This window comes from Thunnus albacares, chromosome 10, assembly GCF_914725855.1.
Source record: "Thunnus albacares chromosome 10, fThuAlb1.1, whole genome shotgun sequence".
NCBI lineage: Eukaryota > Metazoa > Chordata > Actinopteri > Scombriformes > Scombridae > Thunnus > Thunnus albacares.
The window spans coordinates 31,654,221-31,673,732 of NC_058115.1; the positions used below are offsets into that span (position 1 = coordinate 31,654,221).

Sequence of the window (19,512 nt, forward strand, 5' to 3'; positions counted from 1 at the left end):
ACGATGATGCTGTGTCTGTGCGTATAATAAAAAAATATGTATTCAAAGTACTCCTCACTCAAAATAAAAACAAAAACATATGATTAACAAGCCAGGCTGACTGGTACAGGATAACCTCTTCTTCCCACGACTATATCACCATGTGTTTGCACAACACTGCCACCACTGCAAACACACACACAGCAAACTAACACCCCAAGGTGCCGTGTAATACTTATCTGCATGCAGGTGCACAACAACCCATACGGCTGGAGCCCCCACACAGTACAGCCCTGGTACCTAAAGCTAAATAAAGGGGGCACAGAGACAGCATTAATACACCTGACGAGGTCCTTCAGGCGCAGTGGGTTCGTCTCACAACACAAATCAACCAATATTACAATCAGTCAAAATATACTGAACCAAAAGAGGCAAAAGCAACACTAAATATAACTAAACGAAAGAAACAAAGAAAAGAAAAAAAAAATAAAAAAGAAAACTTATTATAGATGTTTCACAACAGCATTTTCTGCTTATTTCTTTTTTTTTTAAACTTTTAATTAATCAATTACAAAGGGACAATATAATATAATATATATATAATGTTTTATATTTTATTCTTCATTCAAATCAACAAAAAATAATCATTTTTTCTTTTGTTTTTAAAGAGTTTCAAACTTTTGTGAAGCATCTTGCAAAAATGTAAAAATTGCCTTTCCTTCAATATGATTTTTCTGCTTTAATAATTATTAATTTAAAATAATAATAATTCTTTATTCTTTAAAATGTTATAAGAAAACAAAAACTATTCAGTCGGGTCCACCAGTTGTCGTCAACCCTGTTACTTTGAATGAAAAGATCCCTGCAGTGATAATGAACTGTTCCAAAAGTTGCATCATTTCCAGGAAGTGAAATCAGCCTTTTATGAAGTTGATGGTGAAACAACAAGCATCCTCTTCCTTTAATGATTTTCCTTTGAGTTGAGACGAGCTCATTGTGTCAGCCCTGTTATCACAAAAGCATATGATAAAAAGTTATTTGTTTGAGAATTTAAATGTACTACCAGCTGCTACACTGAGTGTATAGGTAGAAGGTCCTGAAGAAGGTCTATCTGCCCAAATTTCAAGAATGCAGCAGATTTCATTACACAATCCATTTCGGATTTCAACTCACTCTCCAGTTAGCTGCTAGCTACTGATGATTTTACTTGGATTAAATGGTGGTCGGATCACATTCCTAATATAAATGAACCGCTCCAGAATTCGTTTGGGACCAGATAAAGACTTTCCAGATCTCCATGGTGAGAGGTCATGTGGTTCAGGTCCTGTCTGTCACCTGGAAGTCACCCTCCTGATCACATTCTTCATATGTTATTAGTTTATCTGCATTTTTTTCATCCTGTTTTTCCATGCTGTAGGCCTAATTTTGCTTTATTGATCTATTCATATTGCGATCAATGACATAATAACATTGACCTGTACTTCATATTAGGTGGGGCGGATCAGGTGAACCCAAATGCAGACACAGGTGAGGCGACAGGGATATGGTAGGAACAAGGTATTTATTTTAAGGCGAGGAAAAGGGAATTCAGGCTCTGGGGAAGCTTGGACTGGTAGCTGGGAACCAGGAACTGAGGCAAGCTGGGGCAAGGGGAGCAGATCTGGAGCAGAATCCGTGGGGGGCTTCTTTACCATCCAACTACATAGCAAAAATACTCCCTCTATATTTAAGCCATATATATTATTTGCTACATGTATTTTGAGCCTTAGCCAACTTTTAATATGTAGAAATTATTTCTAGTGTTTCTACATCTTATTCTGTTGTATGATTACAGGCTCGTTTCCATTTCACTTCGTTGAATATGACTTTTTTCTGTTCCTTAAACCGAAGTTTTCTGCAGGTATTTGGTTTCACCGTTTCATCTCATATCATATGAAGTACTTCATTCATGGTTCTGATGATGTCACTCATAATTAACAACCCCTCCTCTTTCACATGAACGCGCAGGTAGCTGGATTGGGTTGAAGAAGGGAGGACTTAGGGGTTCTTTACAGAATCTGGTGGAGAACAACACTGGGACAACCAAGGAACACACAGAAACTGCTGTGTCTACAAATTATTACAAACTGCAATAAATACAATTGGCTTTAAAGCTGTTGCACTACAAAACATTAAAATTATAACACTAATAAGTGTACTACTAAACTAATAAGTAAAGGTACACCGCTAAACTATGAAATATTAAAATGTAGGAAATCTTAAAAGTAATAAACTTTGACCCTAATAGTGTCCTTTGCTGCACAGTGTACATTCTTTTCCTTTTAGGGAGAGGGGAGAAACTTTCCCCTTGCTCAACGTGTCGCGGGGGAATCTGGCCTGACGTTACCGCGCAGTGACGCAGGGAGACGCAGGGTCTCCTTGGTCGCGAGGCTCGTTCGGTCTGCTCACTCGTCCTTTCGGGAGCCGCTATATTCTGTGGGCCGCCGACTTCCGCTGCTTACTGGTAAGAAGAGGAAAAAAACGGCAGTAACTAGTCTTCACCGCTTGTGCTCAAGAGTACTTTGTTCTCTTTAACTCAAACAATCGTTGTATGTGTCGCGCTGTAGGACTTTTGGAGACTTCTTATATTCGCGCTGGGGAGCTTGTGGTTACTTTTTCGTCTCTTTCTCTCGTCTCTCCTCTCTGTCTCAATCTCCAGACAAAATGAAAGATACTGGCAACGAAACAAACAAAACAAAACAAAAAAAAAACAACAACAAAAAAACCATCAAACTTTCAGTAAGCCACACAAATAATATTCTTTCAATGTTCGACAAAGGCGTAGGATGAAGTAGAGAACTTTTCTAGTCCTACCCCTTTTTTTATTTTTGTTAATTTAGATCAACCAGGTGCAGGCATGAATGTATTATTATTAATATGTTTATACGTCCATGGGCGCAGGTACTCAGTAAACATCACGCAAAAATCATGCAATATAAAATAACCACAGTAAACCATAAGAAATACATGTGACATATCGTGGGTAATATCTGTTTAAATTCATATTAATTTAATACACTGAAAAGAAATAAATTAATATTAGCTTATTTATCTACTTGCCGATCTTGCCAACACACACTACTACTTATTATCATTTGTATATGCCATGTTTTGTTCCTTCAGGTGCTGAGTGAAAGTGAAAGTGAAACCAAGCCAAAACTCTAAGAACACACACAATGGTGAGTAAATCTTATGATTACTTGAATCACAGTAAATAGTCAGAGTACACGTACCTCTCCCAAGTCTGAACACTTATTTTGTTTAATAGAAAATGGTTAGAATTTTTACCTCTCTGTCTGAATCAGTGTCTGCATGACAGATGAGTCAGTGATAGATAATCATGAGATACATGTGCCTGTACAGTAGTTCATGAGAAAATTGTGAAGAAAACTTTACAGTGGCCAAGAGTGATTATAACACTTCAACTTGAGAAAACACAAGCAAATAGAAAAACAACGCTGCAACTTTTAACACCTGAATCAGTTCATTGAAAATGATTCTCATTAAATGGTCATTTTGGAGATTCACAACAATCCAGGAGCTGACCGTTAGATATTTCAGTATCAAACTATCTGTTCTTATATGATCATCTGCTACATAGAGTCATTCTGCAGCTACTATATTAACAGTTAGTTCCTGATTTGTTCTTTACATGTTTTATGGTAACTGCTGTTTGTGTAGGAATTGTGTGAATCTTATTGTTTAGTGTCGGCGCCTGGCAGACAGGAGCAACAATAGTATTATTCTTCTTCACTACATTTTTCAGAATCAGAATCTGTTTTATTAGCCAAGTATGCAGCATTCAAAGAATGAGTCTTCAACATAGAAGAATACAAATAGAACAAAAGTAAGGTAATAATAATAAAATTAAAATAAACAAAGTAATATTACAATTAAATTCAATTTTAATCTATTTACAGAATGGAATAATAATAGTTTTGAAATAGGATATAAAACTAGAAGTGAAATATTGACTGTACAAAGGAAATATTAAACTGTGCTATGGACAAAGAAAAGAAGTGTATGTACAATAACTAATTAAATTATGTAACAGTGGATGTCAAATGCAATGTACAATGTTAAATCCAGTTTGATGAAATATGTGAAAGAGACAAGAGCAGGGATGAAAAGAGGGATGTGAAATGTAAAGTTCAGCTATTTGGTAGGGCGACAGCTTCTGGAAAGACGTTTTTATGGATCTCATTTGTACATTTCTGCGTTGTGCTGCAGATTACAGCCACCTGTAGATCTGAGGAATATTGTGAAATGATTTGTAGGACTTGTATCGTGTCACCCGTGTGCACAACTCCAAAAATGGGGACTCACCCGCTCATAAAAAATTCTTCCATAGCCCTACTAGAGGTCAAAAACTCCACAAAAAAGCTCCACAAGGAACCTTTAAGAATGCAGGACAAAAAAACTGACAAATTGCCCAAATGGAGTTCAATATATAATTTAGACGCTCAGTGCAAACAAGCTTGAAAGCTACAGATTAAATGTTTTCCTCTTCATGTTTGTATGTTTGAACACAGGTACGGTAACTCTCTCTCTGCTAGAGTCCAGCAATGTCAAATCTGATCTGATTTGTATCCAGATGTACTAATTTCTTGATCTTTAAATCCAAGGGTGCCTTGCTAGCCAAGGAGCCAGGTCCTGGTGACTTGATAGAAATCATCCGTGGTATCTATCAGCACTGGGCTGTGTACATTGGTGATGGGTACGTTGTTCACTTGTTAGGTCCCGGTGAGTCATTTCTTTATATTTCAGTGCCAGTACTGTCAAGTCATGTCAATTTTATTTATATAGTGCCAAATCATAACAAAAGTTATCTCAGGCCACTTTTCACATAGAGCAGGTTTAGTCAGTACTCTTAAATTTACATAGACAAAACATTTCCCCCCTGTGCAAGCACTTTGTGACAGTGGCAAGGAAAAATTCCCCTTTATCGGGAAGAAACCTCAAACAGAACCAGACCTTGGGTGGGCAGCTAGAGAGAGACAGACAGAGAGAGAGAGAGAGAACAATAATAGTAATAATAATAATGATAGAAATATGACCAATAATAATAATAGTAGCAGCAGTGTCAAGCAGGCAGTCCTCAGCCACAGATCCAGAGTCCACAGCTCTCGAGGCAGAGAGGAAATACTTGTGAGATGAGAAAACACAGAACTCCAGGGAAGAAGCCAAGTTAGTAACATGCATTAATGGGACTTGAATGTATAGAGGGAGAGGAGGCAGAAGAGCAGACAGTATCATGGGAAGTCCCCCAGCAGTCTAGGCCTATAGCAAAAACTCTGGGGAAGAAGCCATGAATGCGTACAGATGGAGAGGAGGAGGAGGAGAGAGGAGCTCACTGCATCATGGGAAGTCCCCCGGCAGTCTAGGCCTATAGCAGCATAACTAGGGGCTGGTACAAGGCGAGCCTGGCCAGCGCTAAATATAAGCTTTATCAAAGCATAGTCTTAACTGTAGAGAGGGTGTCTGCCTCCTGGACTGAATCTGGAAGATGATTCCACAGGAGAGGAGCCTGATAGTTGAAGGCTCTGCTTCTCATTCTACTTTTGGAGACTCTAGGAACCACCAGTAAACCTGCATCTGGGAGCGCAGTGTTCTAGAGGAGTAACAGGGTAATATGAGCTCTTCAAGATATGATGTTGACTGACCATTAAGGGCTTTGTAGGTGAGGAGAACCATTTTAAATTCTATTCTGGATTTTACAGGAGGCTAATACAGAGAAGCTAAAATGGGAGAAATATGATCTAGTTTTTGTCAGTATATGTACAGCTGAATTGTGGACCAGCTGGAGAGTCTTTAGAGACTTGTTAGGGCAGCCTGATAATAAGGAATTGGAATAATCCAGCCGAGAAATAACAAATGTGTGGACTAGTTTTCCTGCATCTTTTTGAGACAAGATGTGCCTGGCTTTTGAAAATATGACGTGGGTGAAAAAAGGCAGTCCTTGAAATGTGCTTTATGTGGGAGTTAAAGGACATATCCTGATCAAAGGTAACCTGAGACCAGGTTGATGCCATCTAGAGTAGCTATATCATTAGAAAATATGTTTCTAAGTTGTTTAGGGTAAAGCACAATAACTTCAGTTTTGTCAGAGTTTAGTAGCGGAAAATTGCACGTGATCAAGTTCTTTATGTCCTTCAGACATTCTTGAAGTTTAGTTAACTGATTGGTTTCATCTGGCTTTCAGAAGGTTTCGTGAATGCCCGAGTAAAGAAAGAAAAACTCCAGGATGTGGTCAACAACGACAAGTGGGAAGTAAAAAACCTTTTCGACAACACATACAAACCAAGGCCAATAAAGGAAATTGTGGAAGTAGCCCTTTCGTGGGTGGGTAAGGATGTGGAGTACAGTATCTCTGACTGGAACTGTGAGCACTTTGCCACCTGGTGCCGTTACGGCAAAGCCGAGTCTCTTCAGGTATGTAGGTGGATCCACAATATGGAATTTGCCTCTGGATGGTTTATATGGATTAAAAATATCGAAATAAATAAAGGAACCAGGAAATTAAGTGAATTAAAATACACTGTTTATTTTTCCCCATTAATATATGCATATACTGTATCATAATCAAATGAGATTTTAAAAGGATAATTATATTTATTTAATAACTGAATGTATTGTTATTGATTGTGATGTGACTTAAGAGGGGATAATATTATGATTTACATTAAAATAACTATCTACCAGTCAATACAGTATTTCATGTGTTCATATGTGAGTGGGGATTTTAAATCAGATTTACAATAAAAGTGAGTTCCAGAGTTATGGATTATTTTAATATATCAGTATTCTAACTTTCTTACAACTAAATTCATGTTTTGTTTGTCTGTGTGTTATCTACTGGCACAGGTGTTGAAGTCAAAGTTGATGATGCCCGGGGCTGTAGCCGTCGCAGATGGTGTAATGAAAGCTAGTAGATATATAGGAACTCCTCTCTTTGGAATATCAACATCACTTTCAAAGTCTCACTCCTCCTGAACTTATTCCTGTGTCAAAAATGTTCCCAAATGTTCCCACCCTACCCTTGTGAAAATAAACATATACAAGTATACTTCCATATCTACTCTGATTTAATGCATTTAAATTGTGTTATTTGGACTTACTAACATTGTACTTAATATATAAACATTATATAACTATAGAATATATATATATATATATATATATATATATATATATATATATATATATATATATATATATATATATATATATATAACTGCGTGTGATTGCTGTCAGCCAGTGCGGGGGCTGCAAAAAGATTTACAGCAAGATGTTTCATTTTTACAAAATTCAAATGGTCGCAGCACCTCCCAGTGGCCACCCAGAGGAAAAAATTGCTGCTCACAGTAGTCTTTTCTTTGTCTCATCAGAAATAAATTATCATCTTATTTAGAGATTGCTGAATTCTGACTTGTTTGTCCTAACACAAATATTGTCTACATTTGGTATCAAATACATCTTATGTATGCCTGATGTGTGCATTTTAGTCATTCATTAATATAGGGACAGTGGAGAGATGACAGGAATTCAAGGGAGAGAGTGATGGAGGGGATGACATGCAACAAAGGTCCACAGCCGGAATTAAACTGCTGATTTTGCCATTATATGAATAATACGAATAAAACATGTAAACAATCCATCCAAACCTGATGTGCACTGAAAAAGAATATTTAAAAAATAATCACTAGACAAATTTCTGATATTGTGCAAGCTCATTTATAAGCCAATCATGTTTTCTTTTGCATCTTACTGTTATCTCAACAGCTGATTATTTCAGATAAATAAAGATCAGTGCAGTGAGAGGAAAAAAAGGGCATTTTAAGATCTTACAAGAGGGAGACAGGAGGGAGACTATTTCTCAGTAGCTGAATTTAAGAAGCAGGAGAAAATGGTCAAAATCTCATATTGATGTGAAACTGAGCTCAGTTATATCTAAGAGAAATATGCTGGACAAAGAAGAGATCATATCTTGAATTTTCCTTTCCTCTGGGAAAACACTTCTAAATATTACAGAGTGTTTCAAGATCCACATTTCCACATACTGGCAAAAAAGTACTTATTGAGTCATTTAAAGATAATAATAATAACTTTATTTATAAAGCACCTTTTAAAAACAGAGTTTACAAAGTGCTTTGACAGACAAAGCAAAAGCAGTACAATGCAAAGCAAAGACATGAAACAGAAAACAATAACAGATCTGACCTTAAAAAGATGGCAGCCAAATGGCAAAGAAAGACAATAAAGAGATGATAAAAAGTTTAAAAGAAAGATGATCTAAAGACAACATTACATAAAAGCAAGTCTGTAAAAATGGGCTTTAAGAAGTGATTTAAAAGAAGTGACTGATTCTGCGAGCCTTATCTCCTCAGGCAGGCACCGGAGGATCTACGGGGTCAGCATATCTGTTATGTAGCTTGGAACTTCAGACCCAGACGTGCTTTAAAAGTGATCAGTAAAATCTTAAAATCAATTCTAAAATGAACAGGAAGCCAACTGAGAGAAGCCAGAATCTGAGTGATGTGATGTTGTCTGTTAAAACCTGTAAGAGCACACAAACATGCTGTACATACAGACGGGTGACAAATTAAAGGAAAAACCAACATTAAGTGTCTCAGTAAGGTGTTGGGCCACCAGAACAGCATCAATGTGCCTTGGCATTGATTCTACAAGTCTTTGAACTCTACTGGAGTGATGAACATCATTCTTCAAAAAGATATCTGGTGTTTTGATGATGGTGGTGGAGAGCGCTGTCTAACACGTCAGTCCAAAATCTCCCATAAGTGTAAAATTGGGTTGAGATCTGGTGACTGTGAAGGCCACAGCACATGATTCACATCATTTTCATACTCATCAAACCAGTCAGTGACCCCTTGTGTCCTGTGAATTGGGACATTGTCATCCTGGAAGAGACCACTCCCATCAGGATAGAAATGTTTCATCATAGGATAAAGCTGATCACTCAGAACTACTTTGTATTGATTTGCAGTGACTCTACCCTCTAAGGGGACAAGTGGACCCAAACCATGCCAGCAAAATTCCCCCCAAAGCATAACAGAGCCCCCAGACCCCCTCACAGTGGGGGTCCAGCATTCAGACCTGGACCAGATTTTCCTTTGTCACTGGTCTGTATACACAAAAGCACATTTACACACACATTCTTTCTGTGGCTAACACACAAAGATCACAGTTTAATCTTTACTGAAAATGTTTAGGTAACATGTTGAACAACAAGACACAAACATATAATTTTAATTAAAAGTATGATTTTTTGCCTTTGTTAAATTGATGGCATCAATGAAGTTCAAAATTATCTCAAAATTGTTTGATTTTGTGATATTTTTATATCAGTATTTTTGGTAGCACTATTTACCCCATCCCCATGCTCATTTTACCCCTACTTTGGGGTAAGTTGTGTCATAGGACTAACTTTTTTGATGGCTCATTGTTCTAAAACCATAATAATTAGATCAAGTGTTTTAATTTCCATGGGTACACAACAACCTGAACTATATATAGTAACTATTATTTGAAACAAATACACTTTTATTTCGCAGTAAAATCATCAAATGTAAAAAAAGTGGCTCATGGTACCCCGTTCTCCCCTACTGAAGTCAAGCGATGAACAGTTCACGTGACTCAGCGGGGCGGTCACGTGACTCACAGTAAACACGGAAGCACAGCAGCGCAGAGTCTCTCTGCAGTTGTGTTTTGTTAACGGTCAGTTTAACGTCTGTCTGCCGCCGCAGCGGGTTCTTCATCTTCCGGCTTGTGTCGTTTTCTGCGCTCAGAGGAAGCAGGATGGATAAATGTTTGATGTTCGCGGTGATACTGAGTCTGAATGCAGTTATTACTCAGGTCAGCTGCAAGAGAGTCACCAACGTAAAGGTGAGACTGACACATTACACTGTTTATGCTGCTTTAAATGTCTTTAACACATCTACATCCGCCTTTAATCTTTAATCTGAGCTGACTGAAATATACAATGATAACAGCTGTTATCTTTAACAAATAACCAACAGTACATTTAAAGTGAGACAGTCCATCTGGGTCAAAGTCCTGAAGTGAAGCTTTATTTACTACAAGTACCAAACACAAGAGTGATTAAATTAGCTTCCTACTCGGAGTTAAAGGAAACATAAATAATGAAACAAGTGAAAACGCCTGAAAACTGAAAGAGTCAAATGTAGTCTGGATGGAGAAATATCAGTAAAATCTTTTTTTGTGTTTTTCACAAATAGAATAAAAGTTTCACAAATTTTGGACTTTGGTCATCTAGTCCAGATCTGACACGTCTATGTGTAGTGGTTTTTGATCTAGACCTGGACTAATGTGGCCTGGATGGAAGAATATCAGTGAAATTGCCCTTTTTTCAGTTTTCATTAGAAAAATATAGGTTTCACGAAGCTGGAAGTGGGTTTAAACAGTGTGAAGGATTCTGCTACGATGCCTAACACTCCTTCATAAGTGTAGGTGGTGAAAAAACAGAGAATCAGTTGCTAAATATCTTGATTTATGTTTCCCTGGAAGGACAGAAAAACACTCAAAAATATAAATTACAATGTAAGACTTGGCCAAATGATGTCAAAACACTGACTGACTGGTTCACCCTGTGTGTTGTGGACAGATTTTGGGTTTTGACTGGAAGAACTGTGGGAAGCCTGACGATCCAGCCGTGCTGAAGAGTCTGAAAGTGTCTCCGGATCCCATCGCCATCCCGGGTGACCTGACGGCCTCGGCCTCCGGATCCACGTCTGTTGAGCTGACCGCTCCTCTGTCTGTAAGTACACCGATGCTTTCTATACACACACAGTACCAACATAAGAACTTTTCAGGGCTTATCTTTGTTAAAACAGACACTTCAGTCTATACGTAAAGTCAGATTTGAAGGCAGAAGTCTCCTCAGCTGGTGAAGTAATCATTAGGTGTGTTTTTTTTTGCTGTGTTGCTCAAGACCGGTTTAACTGTGTTGTGTAATGTCGCGGCTGTCTGCAGCGAGCAGGTTGTTGTTGCCCCTCTGCTGTGTGTGGAGCAGAATCAGGCGTGTCTGGATCTGCTGCTGATCCTGTGAGCTGCATGTGAGCAGATCAGACGCTGCAAGCAGCTCAGGATTCAAACTGACTGGATTCATAATCAAAAGGAAACTGGGAGGCCGAAAAAAAATATGATAAGAATAAGTAAAAATTAGAGGAAATGAGAAAGACATTAAAGCGCCTGCACATGTCCTGAAAAAGTATCTGATGCTGTTATCCAACCTGACGACTGTTAAATCAGTACTTTATGTCCTAAATTCAATTTTAGAAGTCTTCTAAGTCTTGTCTGGTTTTTCTGGCAACCACTTCTGCAAAACTGTCTTCTGATAGGTCAAAAACTTTTTTTTAAATTATCTTATTTAATTTGAGTGATTAGTTTCTTTTCCCTTCTGTCTGGAATTAAAATATTCTGGAAATGCCCCTAAATCGAGGTTAAAGCTTGTGACGGGAAGTTTGCAGTTTCAGATCCCAAAGAACGTGTGAATTGTTTTCTTCTCCCTCAGCGTTGCCTGCAGGTCTTGTTTAGTTTGAACCCAGCAGAAGTGGGTTTATGATGCTGTAAAGCTGCAGTCATGTGTAAAAGAAACAAAATGACTCAGCAGATTTTCACGTGTACAGTAATCTGTCTCCGATCACATGTGTAACAGTAAAAACTGACCCACTTATTCTCCTCTGTTTGTATCATAAAAGCATCTCAGTGATTTACTTCTTCAGTTATATAATGAATGAATATGAGTACAGTACAGGATGAAGCAGAGAGTTGTTTCTGATTTGCATAAAGTAAAGATAGTAGCAGTTGTCTTGGTTTTGGTCATCATGCAGATTGATCCAGATCAAAATGTGTTATGGTTACTGTAGTTTTACTTCTTCGTTAGACCTGCTAGCAACCAGTTACTAAATTATCCATGAAATCCAGCATGACGCAGTAAACAGGAAGGAGAGAAACTGTTGACATTCACTAAAAGTCACAGGTTGGATTTGAACCCCAGATGCTGATATTTACTTAAGACTATCAAGCCTGCAAGAGACATTGATATTTGCTGTTACTATAGTAACAGAGTACGAGCTGAACTGTAGATAACACATACCAGATGGACTTACAACTGTCTGATACGCACTTCACACTTTAAACTTTATTTGTATGTCACCTCTGGTTCAGGCTTTACAGATGACTCACAGGTTAAAAATGAGACAGAACAAATGTAAACAGTAAAAGAATTTGAGACTCTTGCACACAAAAAAAGATAAAACATGCAGTGAAACCATAAAAAAGACTGAATGCTACTCAGACTGTTAACTGTGTAATGTGTGTTATTGTGTTAAAAATGTGTTTTTACAGATTTTATCATCGGAGGCTACAAATCAATCAAATTTATAACCTGAAACAGTCGACAGGATGAAATAAACCAGGAAAACCAGGTTAAACATTTTGGATTTATTAATCTTTTTAAATACTGGACAATGATTAAAACACCACATATTCTATTTAAGTTATTTAAGGAGTAAAGCATCTTGTCCTGCGGCGGCTGAAAGAGAAAATAAACAGGTATTTAATTGCAAAGAAATCCTTCAATTAATCATTGCGTCATTGAGTCTCATCACATGTTACCAGAGCTCAGAAATCACGTTTCATCAAACCAACTGTCTGAAACCCAAAAAATGTCTGTTTACTGTCACGTAGGACAAAGAGAAACATCTTCACTGGAAACAATGACTGTTTGGTATTGAATGACTTGTAGTTGCTGGTTAATTTTTACAGACTTTTTTAATAGTTTCAGCTCTAATAAATACTCCATTCATTGAAACTGACATGAAGCCAAGCTGACAATAGTCTGAGTTCAGTGTGAAGAGACAAACTACTGATCAATCATAATCATAATCACTTTAACATGTTTGCCAAACAGTAGAAAACTTCAGCTGCTGTCATTTCATCCTACATGAACTCCTCCATCAGTCAGTTTAGACTGAAAAGTTGTTTTCTTGTCGTTGACATTTGTCATCATGATCTGATGTGTAAAACATTAACAGTCGTCTCACTGCTGCTGTCGGTAACCAGAGAGTAATGTGACTTCCTCACAACTCCTTCCTCTCTTATCACACTTTGTGCTGATAAAGCGCATGTGTGTGTGTGTGTGTGTTTTTATACTGCTGTTGTTTCCTGTTGTTTGACCTAGTTTATTAAAACTCCTTTATTGACCCTCATGTGTACTGCATCTTTGTGTTTCGAGTCCTTCCATATTTGCGTCTTTTATATTTGATAGAAAACATCACTCCTCAGGTTTGTCATATTTCCTTTTTTGTCTCCTCTTCCTCCTTCACTCTCTCTCTCTCTCTCTCTCTCTCTCTCTCTCTCCAGGTCAATGTGACTCTGGAGAAGGAGGTGGCAGGTTTCTGGGTGAAGGTTCCCTGTGTGGAGGAGTTGGGCAGTTGTCACTACAGGGATGCTTGTGAGATTTTAAACCAGCTGATCCCACCTGGTCAGGACTGTCCTGAGCCGCTGCACAGCTACGGCCTGCCCTGCCACTGCCCCTTCAAACCTGTGAGTCAACTGCGACGTCTTACACACAAATAAACGTCTTTTTTGCTTCTTCAATGATTTCCCCAGTGGAAAATATTCCGTATATATATATATATATATATATATATATATATATATATATATTAGGGCTGTAGTCTGCTGGTTGACTGGTCCATTAGTTGGTCGATATGCTCTCGTCCGACTAAATTCTAATTGGTTGAGTAATCTCCATGTTACTTTCATAAAGAGAAAAGTGCTACATCAACAGCTTTCCAGGAGTAATCCATTATTTCCTGCGGCGGGGGGGACATACTAACAAATGATATGTGAAACAACAACGGGGGTTTTCACAACTTTGAACTCGCCCAACCTAACGGAGACTGCTGGGTCTAACTGTACTCAACGTTTACCGAGCGTTTCCTGAATCAGTGTTTCTCCTATAATTATAACAACAAGAACTCCCGCCAGGCCAAAAAAATATTTTTTAATGTCAAAAATAACGCCAAATATCCATTCATTCAGAAATCGATAGCGTTTGGGAGTCTCTGTGCAGCGCTGTTCCGGTACGTGAGTCAACCTCTCTGTCGTTGCCTGGGAAACTATTGGTAGCGTAACTCCGTTAAGGAATACGTCATTGCGTAGTATTTTTGCGTAGCGAGCGGGAAAGAGCGATGAGCAGGAAAGTGACGGTGGATGCGAGCGGGGCAGAGGAAGAGGTTAGCGGTAAGTTGTCTGGCAGTAAATGTACAGCACAGACTACAGTGTGTCAGTTAATAAATGCTAAAAAAGTCACGTCTGTTGTTTCCCCAAGTGCTGGAAAAGTGAAAGGGGTTAGCTCCAAAGTTAGCAACAATGGGTTAGCATAACCTGAAGATGCTAAACAGAGAAATAGAGAACGGGGAAATGTGTTGCTGCTTGTTGTTGACATTGAAGTTGAAGATTATGTACGATTTCAGTCGACCAAGATTTTCTTTGGTTGACCACAGCCCTAATATATACACGCTATAACAAAATCAGAGAGCTTCATAAAGGGGTAGTGAGGGATGATGAAAAATAACCATCACAGTTTCCTGAAGCCCAAAAGACGTCTTCAGATCGCTGGTTTTGTCTGATCAACAGTCCAAAATCCAAAGATATTCAGTTTACTATCACATAAAACAGATAAAAGCAGCAAATCCTCACAAATGAGAAGTTGAAACTTGGGAATATTTGGCATTTGGCATCCAGAAAGATGACTTAAATAATTAATAGTAGTTGCAGCTCTAAATGAAGTTGTATTTAAAGTTGTAATATTGTGTTTTTGATGTGCTTTTTAATTACACAGTTATTTGATTTGACGTGTCATACTGTCTCCTCAGGGCTCGTACTCTCTGCCCCAGTCAGACTTCCACCTGCCCAACATGGATCTGCCCTACTGGCTCACCAACGGGAACTACCGGGTCCAGGGCGTCCTGGGCAGCGAGGCCGGTGAGCTGGGCTGCCTCAAAATCGCTCTTTCCCTCCACTCCAACTAAACCAACAAACCAAAACCAGTCTGAAGAGCTTGAGAGGTTTTTTTTTTGTTTATTTGCACATAAAAGTGATCAAAAACTGGGAAAAAAAGAAGCACAAGTTGCACAAAGCAGTGAAAGTGATAAACCTCGACGGGGTTTATGAAAAGTTCTCATGTCAGATGAAGACGAGAGAAACAAAACATGATGAGAAACGGAAATATTTCTTATTTTATACATGAAGTTGTAGGTTGATAATAATAGTAGCTGTTATCCAGTTTGCATCTCTGCTGCAGAGTTTATTCATCTCACTGAGGGAAAGAAAAGATATTTAGGAAACAAATCTAAAGAATAACAATCAAAGCAAACATGATGTCCTACCGAACATCTCATTACATGAAACGTCTGATGTAAATAGTAAGAAGAAAGAAGATAATAAAGAAATAAAGAATAGAAGAAATAAAATAGCTTAAACATTACATTTCATCCATTTTCATCCAAGTTTCAAGTTTCTTAATTTTTGAAATCATACTTATAATCAATTCACTTTTTATTTTCCAATATGGCAAATTTTATGTACAGTTTAAGTTTAGTGTAAAACTTGATCAACATGAGTTTTATGAGATTATTTTATGCAGATATGATTCTGACTTATGAGAAATAATGTATAAAATTCTCCAAGAGGCAAAACTTCAAAGGGAATCGATCCCTTCGCTAGCAGACACGTCACTGCAGTGTGTGTGTGTGTGTGTGTGTGTGTGTGTGTGTGTGTGTGTCTGCTCTACCATTTAGTTTTTAATAGTATCTCACAGTTTTTTCTTCTCATGTCAACAAAGGGAGTTTTAGTCCTTTTTGCCAACTGTTCTGCTCTTCAAATGATTGAATAACGGATGAAGAAGAGACGAGAGAAGAAGTATAATTCATCCTGTCACACAAACCCCATGGTGCCTTGCAGCTGCACTGCATTCTGGTCCATTTTTTCTGATGTATTCAATTACTGAAACTCTTGTCAGAACTTCTGGAAATATGTAGATACGACATCACTTCAGTTCTGTTCTTTCATCCAGTGATAAAGATTACTGGAGGAATTTTCTTTTCAGTCGCACTTCCTTAAATCTATGACATGAATATCATGTCTTTTGGAAAGTGAAAAAAAAAGCTTTGAAAGGTTGAAACTCTGTTTGAAAGCTTGAAATCTATTTGCAAGACTGAAACTAAGTTTTGAAGGTTTGCATCATGTTTTCATTGGCTGACAACGAAATTTAAGTCTCTGCAAACATTATTGTTATATTTGAGTTTCCCTTCTTCACAGCTGCAGCTCCTTCTCCAACATTTTCATTGTTTTCTTGGTTTGTTAGTTTGTTTTCCAGGTTTGAAACCTTGTAAACGGTTTGAAAACTGGTGCACATACAGCATGTTGGGGAAAAAAAGTTTTGAAACGTTGAAACTTGAGTTTCGAAAGGACGAATCTTCATTTTGAAACTTTTGCGGATGTACGTTTGCACTCGTTTTGCAGACTGTTGTTCCACAGCTGAGTTTACAACATAGAAACAGACTCTGAGTTTCTGACTTGAATGTCGACCGTTCCGTTGCACTTTTCTTTCGGAGGTCGTTTTATTTCTAGTTCCCAGTACAACGGATTGCAGCTTAACGCCTCTGCCTCCAGGAGTTTTCAGACTGTCTGTTTTCAGAGTTTTAGAGTTTCAGACCAGAGCTGCGAGATGAGAAAGCTGCCAGAAATCATGTGACTCGCAGGCTGGCAGCTGTGTGGGCAGATCTGGGAAGAGTATGTGTTGTAAACTGAGCTGTGAAAGAACATTCTGCAGTATGAGTGCAGATGTACATCCGTAAAATGAAGATTCGCCCTTTTGAAACTCAAGAAACTCAACATTTCAAAACTTTTTTTTCCCCAACAGTTTTCATCTCACCGTTTACAAAGTTTCAAACCTGGAAAACAAACCTGGAGAAACGTTGTAAAAAGAGCTGCAGCTGTGAAGAAGGAAAACTCAAACATAAAAATAATGTTTGCAGAGATTTTAATTTTTTTTCAGCCTATCAAAATAAAATGCAAACCTTCAGAACGTAGTTTCAATCTTGCAGTTTGTTTGCTCACTGTAAACTTTTTTGGGAATATTTTGATCTGTGTGTTGTTTATGTTGTTTTTTTTTTAATAATAATAATTATAATAATGGCCTTCATATATTCTGAAGTGCTTTCTCATTGGTTTGTGATGCTATGAGGGTTTTTTTTTAAGTGCTTTGGGTTCTTTCCTTCAATCACTGATTGTCTCTTTTTGTAAATGGTGAAAAGGGTTTTGGAGGCTCATGCAGCTCATTAATAGTTAATTAATATTAATCAGTTTATATGAGAGATGTTTGTCTTCTTGATGAGGTTCTTCTTAAATTGTTTTATTGATTTATTTTTTGAACTTTGTTTATTTTAAATAAGTACCTGACTGGATTTGTAGCAGGACTTAAAACAGATTAAAATGAATTATTGAAACATGATCTGCGGGAGTAAAGACTGATATCAATTAATAATAATCAATTTTCTACATTGATAATAACGACGATCGCAAATGTTGAACATTTCAGTCGTCACGCACGAGATTCATTTCACACAATGTACAGTTTTTAATAAACTTCATCCTATAAATTGTGTGTTTTCTCTGTCAACAAAGTTCAGACTTTTTTAATAATTAGAAAGAAGATTATTACAACATTAACTGAGAGATGAGATAGATAGATAGATAGGTAATTAGGCTTTGTTGTGTAATTTTAACACAGTTAGTAGACAGTTTGGGTTTACATTGATGTATGTAGAATTTTTCCTGATAAAAATGATAAAATTGACCACATATTCTGTACTTTTATTTCACTTTTAAAGTAAACAATGTTATTTTTGCAATTAAATGTCAGTTTCACATGAGTGTTTAGAAAAAGCTATGAGAAAATATCCCTGTTGTTAATAAATGTCAGTTTATAATTTCACCACAAGGTGGCAGCATTTCCTCTGAAAAATTGATACACAATATGGCCAAAAGTATGTGGACGCCTGAACTTTCTACCCTTATGTGATGGCTGACGTTGTGATTTTGATACCATGTGTAATTAATTTGAATTGATTAATCTGCTGCCACTCTTCAGATGTTGGAAACTTTGCTCCCATTCAGCCACCAGAGCATTAATGTAAGTTGCAGCATTAAGATTTCGCTGCATTATGAGGCTCAAACCAAGAAAAGAAGTATGTGTCCTTATACTTAAAGCCTTATAATGCAAACTTTCTCTTCCTTTGTGATTCAAAGAGTTTCCTACTGATGAGGGAATAATAATATATTCTAGTCCTGCTTCCTTTATTAGAACGTAGACGTTTTTACTGAGCGTGTAATCAGATTTTGGGTCCTTGCAGCAGTGAATTTTAACAGGAAGCAGCAAAGAAGCCAGAAAACAAAAGCAGGAAAGTGAGGAATTACACGTGAAGGAGCGAACAAATCCAATTCTGCCTGCAAAAGAAGTGTGTGAAGTGTGCTGGGAGGGTTACTGCTGAAATGTAATAGGTTACAGATTACTAGTTACCCTATTAAAAATGCAATAAGTACTGTAACTATTATAATTACTTTATTAAAGCGATGTCATTTATACATTTGATTACTTCTCTAACATGTTATAAACTTGGCAATAAAGCTGAAAACTCCCAAAATGTGAAAACATGAATTGCAGAATCACAATCTTGTCCGAAATATGGCGTAAAAAATCTTTATCACACAGAACACTTAAATAAAAACTTAAATGTTTATTCAGCCTTATGTGGATTCCTGACTTTGAAGCCGCTGCTCTCCTGTAAAAAGTTAACTGCTTGTTTTGTGGTTTTGTCAGAGATAAAAGAGTGACGGAGGGATCAGCTCAGATAGATGGACGTCAGCACAAACGAAACGAACTAGAAATGTCAAATCAACAGTTTTCTGCTGCTCTGTCATCTCTTCTGTCCCACGTTAGAGAATCTGTTTGTGGTGAATGAAGACGTCTGATTTACAGCCACCAGAATCTGAAGCAGCAGCTGCACAGCATGTGGGTTTTATCTGAGATTACATGCATAATAAAACATACATAACATAACGTAACGTATGTACTACTGTATGTGCCATGTGATATCTATATCAGGCATACATGGTCATTCATAAAGAGCACTTCTATCGATGGTAAATACAGTTAAACATACAAACATTTTATATAGTTGCTTATTGTACACAAACATATTTGATTATGAGTGTGTTTACATGCACATCAGGATCCAGGTTTTGAGTTTTATTCTAGTTTTAATCATATTCTGGATATTTACCTGGAACATGATAAACATATTAATTTTCCGGTGTGTTCAGGTTTCTGATCGTCTGTGTTCAGTCGTGTTTTGACTCCTCAACATCTCAGCCTCTCTCGTT

General features: G+C 37.5%; 2 protein-coding genes across 6 annotated transcripts; both read left to right on the forward strand.

Moving 5' to 3' along the window:
* Positions 1–2,349: 2,349 nt before the first annotated feature.
* LOC122990286 (phospholipase A and acyltransferase 4-like) lies at positions 2,350–7,084 on the forward strand. Of its 4 annotated transcripts, XM_044363566.1 has the most exons (6): positions 2,350–2,482; positions 2,678–2,757; positions 3,142–3,197; positions 4,644–4,761; positions 6,221–6,450; positions 6,883–7,084. In XM_044363566.1, the coding sequence occupies exons 3-6, from the start codon at positions 3,195–3,197 to the stop codon at positions 7,009–7,011; spliced, it is 480 nt and encodes a 159-aa protein (XP_044219501.1). In that variant the 5' UTR covers positions 2,350–2,482; positions 2,678–2,757; positions 3,142–3,194; the 3' UTR covers positions 7,012–7,084. The 4 variants fall into 4 exon arrangements, with proteins under 4 accessions (XP_044219501.1, XP_044219500.1, XP_044219502.1 ...); XM_044363565.1 differs by lacking the exon at positions 2,678–2,757 and having other exon boundaries at positions 2,351–2,482; XM_044363567.1 differs by lacking the exons at positions 2,350–2,482; positions 2,678–2,757 and adding an exon at positions 2,497–2,626.
* A 2,602-nt stretch (positions 7,085–9,686) lies between these two features.
* On the forward strand, positions 9,687–17,732 carry gm2a (GM2 ganglioside activator). 2 transcript variants are annotated; one of them, XM_044363564.1, is made up of 5 exons: positions 9,687–9,921; positions 10,661–10,813; positions 13,423–13,605; positions 14,943–15,134; positions 15,911–17,732. In XM_044363564.1, the coding sequence occupies exons 1-4, from the start codon at positions 9,835–9,837 to the stop codon at positions 15,096–15,098; spliced, it is 579 nt and encodes a 192-aa protein (XP_044219499.1). In that variant the 5' UTR covers positions 9,687–9,834; the 3' UTR covers positions 15,099–15,134; positions 15,911–17,732. The 2 variants fall into 2 exon arrangements, with proteins under 2 accessions (XP_044219499.1, XP_044219497.1); XM_044363562.1 differs by having other exon boundaries at positions 9,688–9,921; positions 14,943–17,732.
* The last annotated feature ends 1,780 nt before the right edge of the window (positions 17,733–19,512 follow it).